The sequence below is a fragment of the Pipistrellus hanaki genome, assembly GCF_964339955.1.
Source record: "Pipistrellus hanaki genome assembly, chromosome: 1".
In the NCBI taxonomy this organism is placed as follows: Eukaryota; Metazoa; Chordata; class Mammalia; order Chiroptera; family Vespertilionidae; genus Pipistrellus; species Pipistrellus hanaki.
In genome coordinates, this window is record NC_140503.1 from 122162629 (window position 1) to 122179387 (window position 16759).

Here is a 16759-nt window from a genome sequence, read left to right on the forward strand (position 1 = left end):
TCATATACTCAACACAGATTTACTGAGTACCTGCTATGTGTAGAGTTATTCTAAGTCAGTGGTCGGCAAACCGCGGCCCCTTGAGTGTGGCTCCGCGTTGGAACCACTTCTTCAAAATAGACTAGCCCAGGCCAAAAACTGACTTCTGCGCATGGGCCACGAAGTTTCGATGGCACTGTACGTGCGCGTGGTATTTTGTGGAAGAGCCACACTCAAGGGGACAAAGAGCTGCATGTGGCTAGTGAGCCGCGGTTTGCCAACCACTGTGCTAGGTATTAGCAGTTCTGTAGTGAATTCTGTATTGAATCCTAAGAAACTTTTTATTTGCCTAGAGGTGGATGGGAAGGCAGACTCTTTTGAAAAAGAAAAAAAAAAATGTTTTGAGGAAATACAAAAATATACACATATCCTTAATAAAATTCAGTCATTCACTGTACAAAGATTTATTAGATAATTATTTTATGCTAGAGAATGATGGAATGAAGGAAAGATCTGAAAGTTTTAAGGAAGAAAATCAATGTGATATTTACATAGATGTTTTAATAGATGTTTTATTAAAATAAATCTAGAAAGATTTAATAATCCTTATTAAATTGCCATTATAAAATGAAATGCATACAATTTGAGAGATATTCACTACTCTAAGTATCAAAATGTGTGTATTTATCAGGAGTTGTCCTGAGTAAGTCTCAGAACTGGCAACTTTGCTTGGGCAGAGTGAGAAGCAATGGGAAAAAAGATTTGCTGGCACGAGAAGTCAATTAATCAGTTTATTAATTTTAGCTGTGTGTTAGGTCCTGGGTTACAGAGAAAAAGACACAGCCCAACTCTTCAGAGTTCAGTCTTTGGCCCCTTGAGTGTGGCTCTTCGGCAAAATACCACGTGCGGGCACGCAAGTACAGTGTGATTGAAACTTCGTGGCTCATGCCAGGGGTCGGTTTTCGGCCTGGGCGAGTCTATTTCGAAGAAGTGGTTCTAACGCAGAGCCACACTCAAGGGGCCAAAGAGCCACATGTGGCTCACGAGCCGCGTTTGCCGACCACTGGTCTAGGAGGAAGAAAGCACCTAAAGCAGCTGTAGAGTCAGACTGCCAGGTTGGGGAGGGGAAGAGCAAGGCCAGGGCAGAGAAGGCAGCCTCCGAGCTGAGCAGGGATACGGAAAGTGTGCAGATAAACCTTCCAGGCAGAAGTCTGAAGTGCATAGGGCTCAAGTCCAAGACAGACACCTCGGCTGGAGACCTCAGCTGGCACTGAACAGGGACAGCCGCATACCCCTTGCTAAAGTTTTTGCATTCTATCCCAAAGGCAATGGGGAACCAAGGACATATTTTAAGGAAGAGAGTGACATGATTAGATGTGTGTTTTAGGAACCTAGCAAGTAACCACCAATAGAGGGAGAAGAGGCAGTACCATGACAGGTGAGAACAGTCAAGAGATACAGCTCAAGCAAGGCCATCGAGGGCCTAAATTAAGGACATGACAAGAAAGGTAAGGCACAAAGTGCCATGATATGCATTCTTGGGTATACAAAAAATAAATTGAAAAAGAATGAAGAATCTTCATCTTCATGAATTTAGAAAGGTAAAACACATATCATGTGAAATGCTAATTAAAGCCAAAATGTGGAATGTGGTGTGTGAAATGAGTAGTACAGATAATAGTGCTATCCTACAAAACACTATCGTGATTCCGTGAGCTCTCTGTAGCCGGGGTCTGAGAGTGTGTCTAGGATCAAGGGGTGGGGATGTCACTCATGGGTAGTGTGAAATTGATCCAAACAAGAGGAATGACTCATGCAAAATCCTAAAACAAATTAGCTGGCCAGGCCTAAAACAAATGAGAGAATAGTGTTGAAGGACAGTGACAGATGAGGTGAAATAATTTAGAAGCAGATTATGGAGGGTCCTTAGAGTCAGAATTAAAGGGCTTAAAGAGATTAGATGTTATCCTCCTCAAAGTGGAGGTCCAAGGAAAAAATTTTACTGGGTCATAATGAGGGTCTTAATGAAACAGATATTTTGGAAAATCATACGGTGAGAGTGTTTAAGATGCAATGGAAGGAGCGGAAAGAGCCTGGAAGGAGATAAGGCCAATTAGGAGGCTCCTGCAAGAACTCAGGCGGGAAAAGGGCCTAAACGCTGCAGGACTGAAAAAAGGGGAGGGATGGGGAAAAGGGATTTCACAAAAGACGATCTTCAGAAATCATTTGCTGGATCCTTCATCTTTGTTTCCAAAAAGAATTCATACGTGTTAATTCTTTTATTATAGGGGCCCCTTCCCAAGCCTTCCCTTTCAGACAATGCCATTTTATAACCACAACTCTTGTACTTGCCATGCACAAGTAATTACTGGTCTGGGTTGTATTTGTTTCTTTAAGTGACTGTGGCTAAAAAATTGAGGATAAAAAGAAGAGATCAACCTTTGAAGTTCTGCCCTAGGTGGAAAAATAAAGCAAAACCAGGTGTTAGGGAAACCACAGATTTGGAAATGAGAAAGGACCACAAGGTAATTTTCCATACATTTTTTCTCGTGAAAGTATAAGCATTCCTTATAGAAATGCTTTCCCCAAGGAGAGGTTGTTCAGAGGCTCTAATTAGACGGGATATGTCAGTCTTTTGAAATGAATAAAGTATTCATACATGTGTTAGGTATTGGAAAGAAAATATATGTTATTGTCCTATCACTTTCTTTGACATAGTTAATCTTTGCTATAAAATAATGCTCTGACCCACTTTTAGTCAAAAATGCATCAGAGTCACTGGTTGAGATAAGTTGGAGATAAAGTATGATCCACTAAAGTAACAAGTAAATTTGCTCCATGAAAATAACAGACACCAAGAGCTTAAATCAAAACCATTGACCTCATAATCAGTCATCTATGTTAATCAATCCAGTTATGGTTTGTTACAAAAATGCCATCCCATTCTCCTTTCAAATTTAGTGTACTACATTTTAGTACTCAAAATTAGATTTCATGTAAGTTTTCATTATAAAACTTATGTTTTTTGTGTAAAGTAACAAAATTAACAGATATTTTAATTTCAATATTAAATGACTTTCTAACTTTTACCTTTCTTGCCTTTAAAAAAACAAAAACAAAAACCACTGTTAATGTTTGCCAAATATTAAAACTTAGAAAAGTCCTACGTCAATTGTGCAGGTTCACATAAGATCTAATTGCCTCATATACTCTAATTTTGCCACCAGTTTACAATTAGCATGCATTTCTCATGCATGAGTTGACCCAATTACATAACAAAATTTGCCTTTGGGGATTTTCCTTGACTGCTTGTCTTCTGTCCACCATACAACTCAATTTCACACTGTCAGCAGCCTGAACATGGCCTCAGTCAGTCTCTGTCAAAATGATTTATTTAAATTACAAACAGAGACCAGATCCCTAGATAGTCATACCTCCCTGCATGCTCACCCTTACACTCAACCCAACTTTGAATCTAATCTTTTAATAGTCCATAGACCCTGGTATTTAATTATTAGGTCATGTTTACCTCTAACAATCTAATATTTTTAAGTTAACTCATAAAGTCTTAGGAAATCAAATCAACAGTATTCACTCAAGCTTATTAATGAGCATATAATTTATTTTGCATTCTAAGAAGTCAATGAAAAACGATGTAGCCACATCAAAAAGAAACTAAAAATAATTGCATTTTAATATCAAATTACAGAGACACTCTTTGTTCCATAAAGTTTTTTTTTTTTAAAGACTTCAATCTTAGCTTTTCTTCTAAATTCAGTAAGCATTTCTTTTGAATAGGTATGCAAAATTGAAAATGGTAGCAAAACACGTATTTGGGAAACAGGAGAGAGAACCAAAATTATAGATTCTGGCAGGGGAAGGGGAAGGATATAGAGCAGGTAAAAACAGTACCCTCTGTGCCATCAGTGATCTAGGAAAAGGGGTCTAAAGATTCCCACTGAAGCCAGCACACACAGGCACACACACATGCACACAGATACACACAATTATTTCCTCTGTGAGTTGAGGACAAGAACAAATTTTGACAAATCACACAATGGTACAGTTACTATTTCAGTCAGTCTGTAAAATACAAGTTTTGTCATCTGCGGCTCTTCCCCTTTATAAAATATTTCTCTGCCACCTGAAACAAATTTGAAAATAAGCATCTAAATTCTATCTACTGCCCAAAGATTGTAAATATCTCTCGGAGTTGAACTTCACCATTTCATTTCACAATTTATCCACAGACTGTCTCGGCTAATTGAAAGTGCAGCTTATATTAGTGTCTGAGCAGGCAGAATGAAATACATCAGGAGCCTTCTCAAGGCTGGATGAGTCCCTCGATGTTGGTCGTGATTCTGCCTTGCTCTCCTGCTGCTACTTCCCTGAATGCACTACTTCTAAATATGAAAGTGTAATCACCTGAATTATAATTACCCACACACGCCAGAGCTACATGGACAACAGAAAAAAACATGTTTTTAAAAATATCCAGCACAGAAATTCCTCAATTCATGTTTGTTCACTGTCCTTTAAGAACCTTTTCCTAGAAATCAACACTAAGTAAAAAAAAAAAAATTGTGGAGCTGTACTAGGATAATTCTGTCACTTGTGAATTTACGCCCAAGATTGGGCTGAGAAGGCAGAGTGGGGGAGATACTAAGACATCTTCTGAAATGTCACATAAAAAAATTTTTTTATTTGGAATTTAATTGTTTCTTTCCAATTATTCAGAACATTCTGTAATCTGACCTCTTTTCTTATTCTTTCTGCAGCTCTACTGAGTAATATAGCAGAAGAATTTTAAATTGCAGCATTTAATAAATCTCTCAGGTTCAGTATGTTGTCATTACAGATCCCCAAAGAAGTAAGTCAAGGCTAAACCCACTCTCACCCTTTCATTACACACAATTTCTAATGTATAGCTGTATTTTATCCCACACCTCACCAACATATGCAGACTGAGTGGGCGTTTCCAAATGATTTCAGATCCTGGACAAATGATTATGAAAGTGTGTGAAAAATTTCTCATGTAACTGACACAGACACAAGCAATCAAAAATGCCCATTCATCCATAACATATTACCCAAAACACCTAGGAGTGTCATTAAATCCCCTGTTTTATGTCTTTATACTTTCTTTAGTCCAAAGGGGATTAAAGGCAGCTTAGAAAGATCCAGACAGATTGAGGCGGGGGGTGTGGGGGAGAAAGAAAAGAAGAAACTCATGGACACGGATAACAGTGTGGTGATTGCCAGGGGAAAGGGGCGGGGGGGTGAAAGAGGGAATAACAGGGAATAAATAGTGATGGAAGGAGACTTGACTTGGGGTGGTGAACACACAATACAGTGTACAGATGATGTGTGGTGAAATTGTGCACCTGATATCTGTGTAATTTTGTTAACCAGTGTCACCCAATAAATTAAATAAAAGGGGAAGGGGGATTCAGACAACATTCAAAGTTAAATAAAGTAAAAACAAGTAAGAAAATGAAGCAAATGGAAAAATAAAGATTGTGAAGACCCTGGCTTAGTTAACCCACCTACGTCATCCTGCATTAAACTTGGAGCTCAAATCTCATAGCCCTAATAATTTCCAGGATGAGCCTCCCAGCACCTCCAGCAGAAAGAGTCTGATGTCTGTCCAGTCTGGACATTTTCTCACCTTCTCCATCTCAAAGCAGACACAGGCCAGGCCACTGTCAAAAACAGCTGTCTGCATTTGGCCAGTATATTTCAGTGTTTGGGTTTATCTGAAAGTAATGTGGAAAATGGAACTGGCCAACATACCAGCTTTCAGATTAACCCATGTTTCTTACACACACACACACACACACACACACACACACACACACACAAAGTCTTTAGCTAATATGGAAAACCCCATGAGATCACGGAAAAAGTTCATAAAGTTGCAGCATTTCTAAGTGAATAATAAATTCACTCAGAATACTTAACAGCTTCCCTTCTTCAAGAATAAATCTCTACCAGTAATATTATGAAATCTATGTTTTTTGCTACTATCCAAATATTCACATGCCTCACTCATCATGCTTTAAGTATTACTTGCAAGATTTCTATGGTTGTTAATATTGAGACAATTACAAAAATATTAAGGTATCTAAATTACAAGCTTTTAAAAACCAGCATTGTCTAAACTATACGCTTAATCTAAATAGTATTTTTACATACTATTATGTACTGTATATGATATATACATTCATATACACATACCTGTGTGACAAGGGTTTTTGCATGACGAAGAGTGAGTCTGCAAACAGCCTTTGGTATTGAATAAAATGCATATTCCTGCCAATGATAAAGGTTGATGAAATGATCAGTTCTTTTCTTATTAAACACGAATACTGACTGAATTTGAATATAAATTAAAAGGCTTACCTTTCAATCCAACTGCAGTCTTTATGTTAGCTGTCACCATGGATATCTTTAGCAGAAGTGTTTAACTCTTTTTGAAAGAAATTTCTGTGATAGTTGAAGATTTATAGTTTTGTTTTGTGTAGCATCATTTTTAAATTTTTAATAAAAGTTCCCCAAAATAATGCACACAAAAAAGAGACACAATGTAACTGCCAGTGAAATATATATTTATATTGCATTTTTAAAAGTAAAATATCAGTTTTGGCCAAAACCAGTTTGGCTCAATGGATAGAGCGTCGGCCTGCGGACTGAAGGGTCCCAGGTTCGATTCCGGTTAGGGGCATGTACCTTGGTTGCAGGCACATGCCCAGTAGGGGGCGTGCAGGAGGCAGCTGATTGATGACTCTCTCTGATGTTTCTAACTCTCTCTCTCCCTTCCTCTCTGTAAAAAAATCAATAAAATATATTTTAATATATCAGTTTTGGTTTAAGGAAAGAATAAAAAGAAGAGGAAGACGGAGGAGGGAAGTGATCTTCAGTATTCATGAGTGGGGTTTGTTGAGATCAAGTAGAAAAACTAAAGGACAGAAGTCATGAATCCTTAAAATTCATCCCTTTCTCTTCGAAGGAAAAAAAAAATCCTTCCTAAAACAAAATGTCCATTTAAAGAGCAAATAATGGATAAATGTCAGGAAATATGAAAGAAAAAGTGTTTACTCTGCCTCCTTTCACACCCTACCCTGTTTCCCCGAAAATAAGACAGTGTCTTATATTAATTTTTGCTCCCAAAGATGCCCTAGGTCTTATTTTCAGGGGATGTCTTATTTTTCCATGAAGAAGAATACGGTACACATTTATTGTTAAATGAAAATAAAGGAAATTTATTACCTGTATACAGTACGATAGTTGTCAACACAAACCAGACAAACTGAATCCTACAGTATCAAGAATTTACTCATTTATTCAATGACAATCATGTCATCATCTTCTGGAACATCATCATAACAATCCAATTCCTGAATTTCCTGATGAATTTCTTGTGACTCCATTTCTTTCAGAATCAGTGGACCAAATCTCTCATGTTTAGCCTAGGGGGGGCTTATTTTGGGGGGGATGCCTTATATTTCACTCAGAAGGAAACCTGTAAGTAGGTCTTATTTTCGGAGGATGTCTTATTTTTGGGGAAACACGATACATGTTTTTTAAACATTATTCTGTTTTTGAACTTTTGACAAAATTCTTTCTCAAATTATATACTTTTCTATCTGCCAATTGTCACTCTATACATAATGATGATGGCCATGTATCAATGAGTTTAAAACCATTTGCTAATTAAACATGTCCTGGAAATTAAGGCTACATAACATAACATTTATATATATTATACAAAGTTTAGTGACTACACATGACACACAAGATAAACTTCTCAAGAAAAATGCATATTTGCACACTTTTATGTACACAGTTGTTGATTTCATTAATATTTCCTCTTGAATACCTAACATTGAACTAATTTTTTCTTAATAAAATACACCTTAACAAACTTTATATAATCCTTTGGAAGAATCATAATCACAGACATAAATTATAAAAAGTAAGATTAGCTGTTTGTCCACTAGTAATAAGTATTGAATTAATACTTTTCGGTACCTAATATGCTTTGAACTTGTTAGTCTCACTTTTCTTAAAAGAAAAAAAAAACATATTGGTGAGCAAGACGCAGCTTTCAAATTTAAAGTAATTTCCTATATAAATGTTTATTTTTAAAATGAGGTGTAATGCTTCATTTCTACAAGTATCTAAATTAAAGTATGAAATGTTATATAAACATAATTAGCAAATATGAGATTCTTCAAGATACTTGACTTTATATGTATATTTTTGTATGTTTATCCACAGCAAAAAAATAAATAAATAAGTAAATAAATAAACTGTCAGGTTTTTTTAACTTAGCTATGAAAGTCCTATTGAATAAAATGTTAAATAATAACAACTTCTTTTAAGTTAAAGAAATATAGAGATTGTTATTGAGGTGTAGGTTCTAAATACCTGTGATAAAATCAAAGAGAAGACATTTCACAGAAGAGCTTGGCATATTATATGAGTACAATGAGTATTTCGTATACACCAAAGCAACAAGAATACTTCCAAGTCACCCAATCTCACTTTCTCATCCAGAAACACAAGTTAGGGCTATGACATCATTAAACAGTCACCTACGTTACTGATTTGTTCCTGTGTCCTCTTCAGCCTCTGCAGTTCCGGTGTGTCGGTTACGATGCTGAAGCCCCGCCCTTTGCTTTCTTCAAAATCTCTTTTGTACTTGACCTAATGGGATAGGGATGGGGGAGGGGGATAAAAGAAAGAAAAAGAAAACAGAGGAATCACAAACCCCACTCAGGATAGGACAGCGCCAAAAAAGCTGCTAAAATTGGAAGCAATTACTCCAGACACAGCTCTCTCAGCAAGTGGCACAGTGAGAGGCAGGGGCCTAGCCAGACTGACTGGTTTATAGCCCAGCCGCTCTACTGACTTGTGATCTTAGGCAAGTTGCTTAACCACTCTGTGCCTCAGAGGTCTTCTCCATAAGATGGCAACCACAGTATTTAAATAGCGCTATTTCATAGGTCCTGAGGATAGGATCAAATCTAATACAGTAGTCCTACCCAGCCAATAGCAAGCAAGCAAGCGCTCTGTAGTAGTTATATTATCATCGCCATTAATAGTTGTACCACTGCTGAAGAAAAACATGGAAAAAGAAAGCTTAATCTCCAGCTCCTGTGCCCGTCTTGTCGGTGACAAAGCACCTTTTTGAGCCAGGATTGCACTATGGATGAGAAAGACATACAAAATCAGCAGCAGCTCCCCTGTCCTTAGAAAGTTTCCATTATATTTCATAAGGCAGAGCATGTGGGTATGATTACACATTGCTGTATTGCTAAATGACAAGTATGTAAATGCCTATGGAAGTATTTATACAATAAGCCACACCTAGAGATTAAAAGGCTTGAAGCACATGCCCTTAGCAAACTGTGCTGAGGTACCTAAGATTTTTATTTTTTGGTGTTTAAATACACTTTGTTTCTAATTATAACCCAGTGAAGCTGAATATTGCCATTTCCTTAAGGGAATTGAATAACTAATGCTTAATCTTACTAGAGCCCTATCTCCTATTATTAGCATAATGATGATACCTGTCATGCCAGTTAAATATTCTGTTTGTCAATGACTGAGATGATTATATCACTCTGACTGCTCCTATTTCTTTAGGAGCCTAAATATTAAGAAATATTAAAACAGTTTGATAACCCACTTTACATTCATAATCATCAGTTTCAAATTAAAACATATATTAATAATTAACATTTAAGCAAGCTAGTAAAAATATGATTCAGTAAGTGTAACTTTAAGTATAAATTTTACAAGTTTCCTTAGTTCAGCATGGAATGACTGTTTCTGGTCTGTATTCAAATATTCCGTTCTCTCAGGCATTATTGTTCTTGAAACCACTGGAAGATTTCCTTTCAGCAGAAAAGCTTGATAGAAAACTAAATCCCAGATGACAACAAATAGAAAGATGTGGATGGTCTCATTACCTTAAACTTTAAAATATCTAATTTTCTCTACAGATTTTTATTTAAATTTATAAAAGTACTAAAACCCTTACTTTATTTCCCTAAATAAAAGGACTTTATCACCCTTTTTTTCTTCCACAGAAAATGTCCAATGGCCCTACCCGATTTGGCTCAGTGGATAGAGTGTCAGCCTGCAGACTTGAAGAGTCCAGGGTTAGATTCCGGTCAAGGGCACATGTCAGGTTTTGGGCTCGATCCCCAATAGGGAATATGCAGGAGACAACTGATCAACGGTTCTCTCTGGTCATTGATGTTTCAATCTCTCTCTCCTTCTCCCTTCCTCTCATTAAAAGTATTTTTTAAAAGAAAATGCTAAATGAAATTAACATTCAAACCATCAATCTCTTAGCATGTGTGAAGATACGCACACCAGTACATTCTTGGTGTTTTATGCACAACTAAGCAGGGAAGCCATTTAGCTTTGCCCGAACTTGGCACTAGGGCAGAGAACAGTAAAATAGCAAAAGAAAGAACAATGCGAATGTTATGATAGCAACAGGCATGAAGAATTAAGAAGGAAAAACTATAAGCCAAGTTCTTACATCATTAACACCAGTTTCAGGGAAAGCACAAGCACATATTTCTGTGATTAGTTTGAGGGTTTTTTAATGGTAATTTTCAAAGAAAGAACTGAATAGAAAAACTATTAAATCCTAGAATCATAATTTTTAAACTAATTACCATTTAATAGCCCTTTCCACATTCACAAGACACATAAGAATCATGATTTGGGCTGGCCTCAACTATACTGAAGAGGATACAATCATTTTCTTAAGTGGTTTGCAGAATTTTAGAAGATGTGTAATTCTTTTAACAGTGAGATCCTCAACCAAACCTATATAGTCTCAGCACCAACTCAAGCACCAGCCCACCCAGTCCATCTTCACTGCAGTCCAGGCATTAGTCGGTGCCTCTCTTTTCTACACTCCCACCCTACATCCTAGCTCCCTGCGAGGTCTAGAACACATGGAACTTGGTGACAAGGTCTAGATCTTATTCATCGCTGTGATCCCAGAACCCAGCATAACACCAGGCCCATGGAGTTACTTAACAAATGATTAAAAAGGAGGAAGTGATGGAGAAGGGAAGAAAGAAGAGGGATGGAAACAGAAGGAGAAAGTCTGACCCAGTTCCAGATTTAAGAGAGGAATCTCATATTCAGGGACTGAAAAGTGGATCCATTTGGCTGCAGCATCTGGTGAAGGGGAAAGACCCAGGAGATTAGCTAAGAAGCACAGATCTAGACCATATTTGGAAAGAAACTGCTGGCCATAGTTTTCATCTTTTAGACCATACAGGCAGCTATAATAAAAATGCCATAGACTGGTAGCTTACAAACAACAGAAATTGCTCTCTCATCATTCTGGAGGCTGGGAAGTCCAAAACCAAGGCACTGACAGATTGGTATCTGATAGAAGCCTGCTTCTGGTTCAAAGACCACTGTAACTTTAATTGAAGAAAGGCGTGAGGGAGCTCTGTGGGGTCTCTTTGAGAAGGGCACTAATCCCATTCCTGAGGTCTCCACCTTCATGACATAAGCCCCACCTCCTAATACCGTCACATTGGGGATTAGGTCTCAGCATAACAACTGGGCAGAGGGGCGGGAGAACAAACAGTCCATAGCAAGTGCTTTTATATATAAGCATCCAACATTAACTCAAATCATTCATCAAGCCTCTTATAAAGTTTTCTTAGAAACTCCTCTTTCCTCAGTAAAAATGCCTTTTCTTCCCTGACACTCCAAAACGGGATACAAAATTATCATCTCATCGCTTGCTTACTCTGCTGTTAAAAAAGTACCTCGTGATGATCCGACAAATAGCAATGGCGGTATTCTCAGAATGCCATTCTCTGGAATATCCTCCTCAAATGTCCATTTATTCAATCCATTTGAATATCCAATTCAAATGCCAAGTACTATTCCAGGTGTGGAACAATACAGCAAAAAAAAAAGGGGGGGGGGGGTGTCAATGATCCCACACCTCTGGAAGGTTACATTATCCTGGGAAATAGAAGGCACAAGGTCTAGATAAGTAGAATAAATGGTATGCTAGTGGTGAGTCTAAGAGAAAATGAAGCTAGAAAGGAAGTGAGAAAGGTCAGGAATTTATTTCTGACCTTTTTATTGAATTTATTGAATTGACAGTGGTTAATAACATTATGCAGGTTTCAGGTATATGATTGTACAACACATCATCTGTATATTGCATTGTGTGTTCATCACCCCAAGTCAAGTCTCCTTCTATCCCCAACTACCTCCCCTTACCTTCTTCTACTCCCCCGCCATCTTCCTTTCCCTCTGGCAATCACCATACTGTTGTCTGTGTCCATGATTTTTTTTTTCTTTGCTTAATCCCTTTACCCTTTTCACAAGGTCCCCAGCCCACTCCCCTCTAGGATGGCAGGTGAGCTCCATACTCCAGTCAGAATAGGTCGGGAAGAACACAAGAGAAGGGAGTGCAGAATCAAGTTGCCACTGTGAGTTCAGAAAGAGAATGTACTCTACATGAAAAGTAATGCAGTCTTAGTTTCTTTTGGGCTGATCCCTTCAAAAGTGAATAAAGGCACATTGAAATGCATTCTTAAAGTCAAATGTAAGAAATATATACAACACGCCATACGATTTGCCATATTTTTCTTCAGAAGTACCATAAAAATGTATTTCAAATATTGAGTGCTACTTAGTATTGACATAATCCATATGTATGTATCTGCATAGGTACACATACACACACACACACACACACACACACACACACACACACATATAAATATTTATGTTTCTGTACTATAGATTAGAACCCTAAATCAAGAGTCAAAAGGCCTGAATTTAAACCCTAATTTTGTTCTGTGGTCTTGATTTGTTCAATTTCTCTAACACTCTTGATCCCAGCTATAAAATGGAAAAAGCAATATGCTACACAATGTTCAGATGGTTAACATAAATGACATGTAAAAAGGTCAAGCAAGGACATGCCCTTAGTAGGTCATTAGCAAATATTAGTTTCCTCCTTCTTACTAAACAAATGACATGTATTACTTGAATATGATCATTTCTACCAAAGTGTGTGTGTTCAGTGATATTTTGTGTTGGGAGTCATCAGCAAGTAACACTCAAAAGTTCATACTAGAAGCCAGGGTGGTGCCTGCCCAGCATAAGAAAAAGGCTCACAGTGACAAAATAGTGAGCAGAGCTGCAAACTGAATTATGTTCTAATTCTGAGAGATGAGTTCTCTCCCCCAAATACTGCAAGAACCATAAATGTTACTGTTATAACAATATAAATAAATGTGGAAAATTAAAACCACCAAAAAAACAGGCCATTCTTAGGCAGAAAGCCATTTGTTCTTAAAGAAGTCAATGGAACCAGAGACTGGTCAATTGTTGAACAATAAATTGAAAGGAGATTAAATAAGAGTCAGCAATGAGGTCAAAGATGGACACTCAGCAACTCCATCCCCAACTATGCTCCTCTCCAAAGAAACTCTTGACCATGAGCATATGGAGACATAGACCAATATGTCCACAATAACACAATTGTATTATTAAAAAAAAAAAAACTGGAAGCAACTTAGACATCCATCATAGGACAACAAACAAATTAGTATATTTTCATACAATGCAATATTATCCAGGAATAAAAATAAATGAACTCCAGCTGCATGGCTCACATGGATGAATGTCAGAAACATTTTGTTGAAGGGGGAAAGCAAGGAATACATATATATGTGGTAAATAAATGGGGGGGGGGGGGACTTGATGTGCATGACATCAGAGGAATAATGAGAGCTGCTCATGGAAGGGGAGCCTCGCTGTTCCTGGTGATGTTCAAGTTCTTAAGTTGGAAAGTAGATGCACACATGATCCTTTTATTATCGCACTGTACAGCTTTCATGTACACTCCATATATTATTTTGTACAGACCAAATATTTTACAAAGAAAGTATGGGCAGAGTTTTAAAACCCCAGATGGGGAAGCTAAGTACCCAGAGGTTGAACCAAAGTCATGAGCAGGAGAATAGAAAGAGAAGATGAGAATCAGAATCAGTTGATATTTTCAGTCAGCTAAAGGCAAGAGTTGGGTTTTTGTAAATGGTGAGTGAGCCAGTGGATATCCCTATGCAGAAAGTTAGTTTAGTCACTTTAAGTTTCTTCATTTCAATGAAGACATTTAACTACTAGTATTTTGGCAAACACTGAACTGAGGCAAAAAGGGTGAAATAGGGTGAAAGAGTGTTGCAAAAGAGATCCCATGCATGGAATAAATGATGAGCAACAGTAGCAGTGGGATGGGGTCCTTGGCCAATCTATCATGATAGATAGACAGACGCCTAAGAAGAATCTAGGGCCAGAGGGTCAACAAAAGGAGAATATCATTTAGCCTGAAAGCAGCTTACCTTGTCAGGATATGTTTAATGGAAACCTAAAGTCTACAGACATATTTATTACTGGTTCATGTTATTTTCCCCTTTATTTCACACAAACTCTCCACCTGATACCATGAAATCAATACCAATTTTATTATCTTTCATGGCATGATGGATACTTTACATTTTATCAAGGGTAGATTATGAGGTTGGTATCATTTTTAAACTACATGCAAAATTCTTAGCTTGATCTACAAAATCCAGCACTCAGTTGTGTCCTCTCTTACATGGTTCTGTAGGTTTTAAAGTCCTGGAGAACGTGTGCCATTTGCTTCTTTCTATCTCACCACATTTTGCTTGGTGCTAAGCATGGATTAAAAGCTTCATAACTATTTCATGATTGAATTCTATCTAGTTTTGTATTTTTAATGTCTAAACGGCAGAAAACTGGCTAATCTTATCATGCTACATGGAAATTAAACAACTACAAAGGAAAATCTGATTAAGGTCTTTTTTAAGGTGAAGTTAATTTTAACAAACGTTAAGTCAAATGAGCTCAAAAAGCAAATTTGCTTTTTTATCAATTAATGTGATAATTTGTAAGTGTATGGTTAATTATATAAAATTAAATTCTTAATTACCTTTTCAAACATAATTAAAAAGCATTAAAACCAATTTTCATAGATTTTTAAGTCTTAAATTAGCCTCTCAGGGCATTTACTGGGGTATTTACTGATATTTACAGATTTGTCCATTCTGTTCATATTCACAACCCAGCTTTACTACAGTTGGAATCCCTTTATTTTAACTGAACTGTTTTCAGTTAAAGACAGTGAAGTCTCAATTTCATTTGAAATAAATATTCTGCCTGCATAATAAGGCATATCTTAATTAATTTCTCAATAAGATATTTAAAAATCACCCCTAAGACACTTACATGTAGCTTATGAGTTAACAGCTCAAGCTCAGAATTTGACAAGCATGTCCTGGGCTCTGGTTCCATCTCTTATTAGCTGTGTGACCTTAGGCAAGTTACTGAATCTCTCTGAGCCTCAGTTTACTCATGCACAAAATGAGCATAATTGTAGTACCATATTGACAGCACTTTTGTGAGAATTAAATGAGATGATAATAATTCGTGACATCTATTAAGTGTCTACTACATCCCAGGAGCTGTATTGAGAACATCCTACCACATGGACCAGCCCTGTGCCTCCTGCATTCAGGAGCTCCTTCCTGTGGATCAAAATAGAATATACATTTTAAAATTAAGTGAAAATTAAAATATGTTTTGCCTATATTATCTTCAGAGAAATCCTCTCTCCCATACATTTTAATGCCCATTTTATCAATGAAGGAAAGGAGTTTGAAGAGGGGGCAGAAGTCTCTCTCTGGCATCTCCCTAGACATTATCTTTCATTTCATCTGACAATGAAAAATGCATAAATAAAAATATTAAACTGAACACAAATAAGATAAAAGTAATGTCCTGTAAACAGAGGGAAATGGAACCAACTGAATATTTCTAAGTAGAGCATTCCAGAAGATCTACGCAACTTCAAATTGTAACTCATTCATTTTCTGTAATGGTTTCTGTGATGTCACAAAAAGTACAAAAATTATCACCCAAAGAAAAGCTAAACACAGTCTACATTTTTCATTCAAAATGTATTCCTGGGTATTTCTTTTGAACAAAGTGATTATTTAAAGTTTTGATTAATAAGGATCAGGCCAGAAGGAAGAATGCCATCGCCAAAACTGTAGTATTGGTGAAAATTGATTAAAAGCAAACAATCTTGCCTGTGTTAATAAAGAAAATTAGAGCCTAAAATATATACACATACTGCATATTTTCACTAAGAATTTCACAACAGAGCCGAAACCGGTTTGGCTCAGTGGTAGAGCATTAGTCTGCGGACTGAAGGGTCCCAGGTTCGATTCCAGTCAAGGGCATGTACATTGGTTGCAGGCACATCCCCAGTAGGGGGTGTTCAGGAGGCAGCTGGTCAGTGTTTCTCTCTCATCGACGTTTCTAGCTCTCTATCTCTCTCCCTTCCTCTCTGTAAAAAATCAATAAAAAAAAATAAAAAATTAAAAAAAGAATTTCACAACAGAAAAATGTAACTAATCCACCAAATTCTGCTTGTAAGTTATAAATTACTCTGGGGAGCAAATTAAGTATTTGGTGATGGTGATTTTCTTTTTCAGGAAACTAAAGTATCATCCAAGTAACTATCAGATACTGCAGAAGCAAAAACAATTAGTATTCTAATACCCTATGTAGTCCTGGAGAGTAATGGATTCACAGACCTTGAGTATTGCTGCTCTATTGTTGCCATGTTAATTTTTAAATAACATTTAATAATTCAGATGATTAATTTTTATTTCTGGACATG

General features: G+C 37.0%; 1 protein-coding gene across 2 annotated transcripts in view; it reads right to left on the bottom strand.

The window, feature by feature from the left end:
* NEBL (nebulette) overlaps nt 1–16759 on the bottom strand; it is a 368782-nt gene that overhangs the window by 167862 nt on the left and 184161 nt on the right. For both annotated transcript variants that reach the window (XM_084868235.1, XM_084868233.1), the window contains exon 4: nt 8581–8688. In XM_084868235.1, the coding sequence (XP_084724361.1) occupies nt 8581–8688 (108 nt within the window). The remainder of the gene's footprint in view (nt 1–8580; nt 8689–16759) is intronic.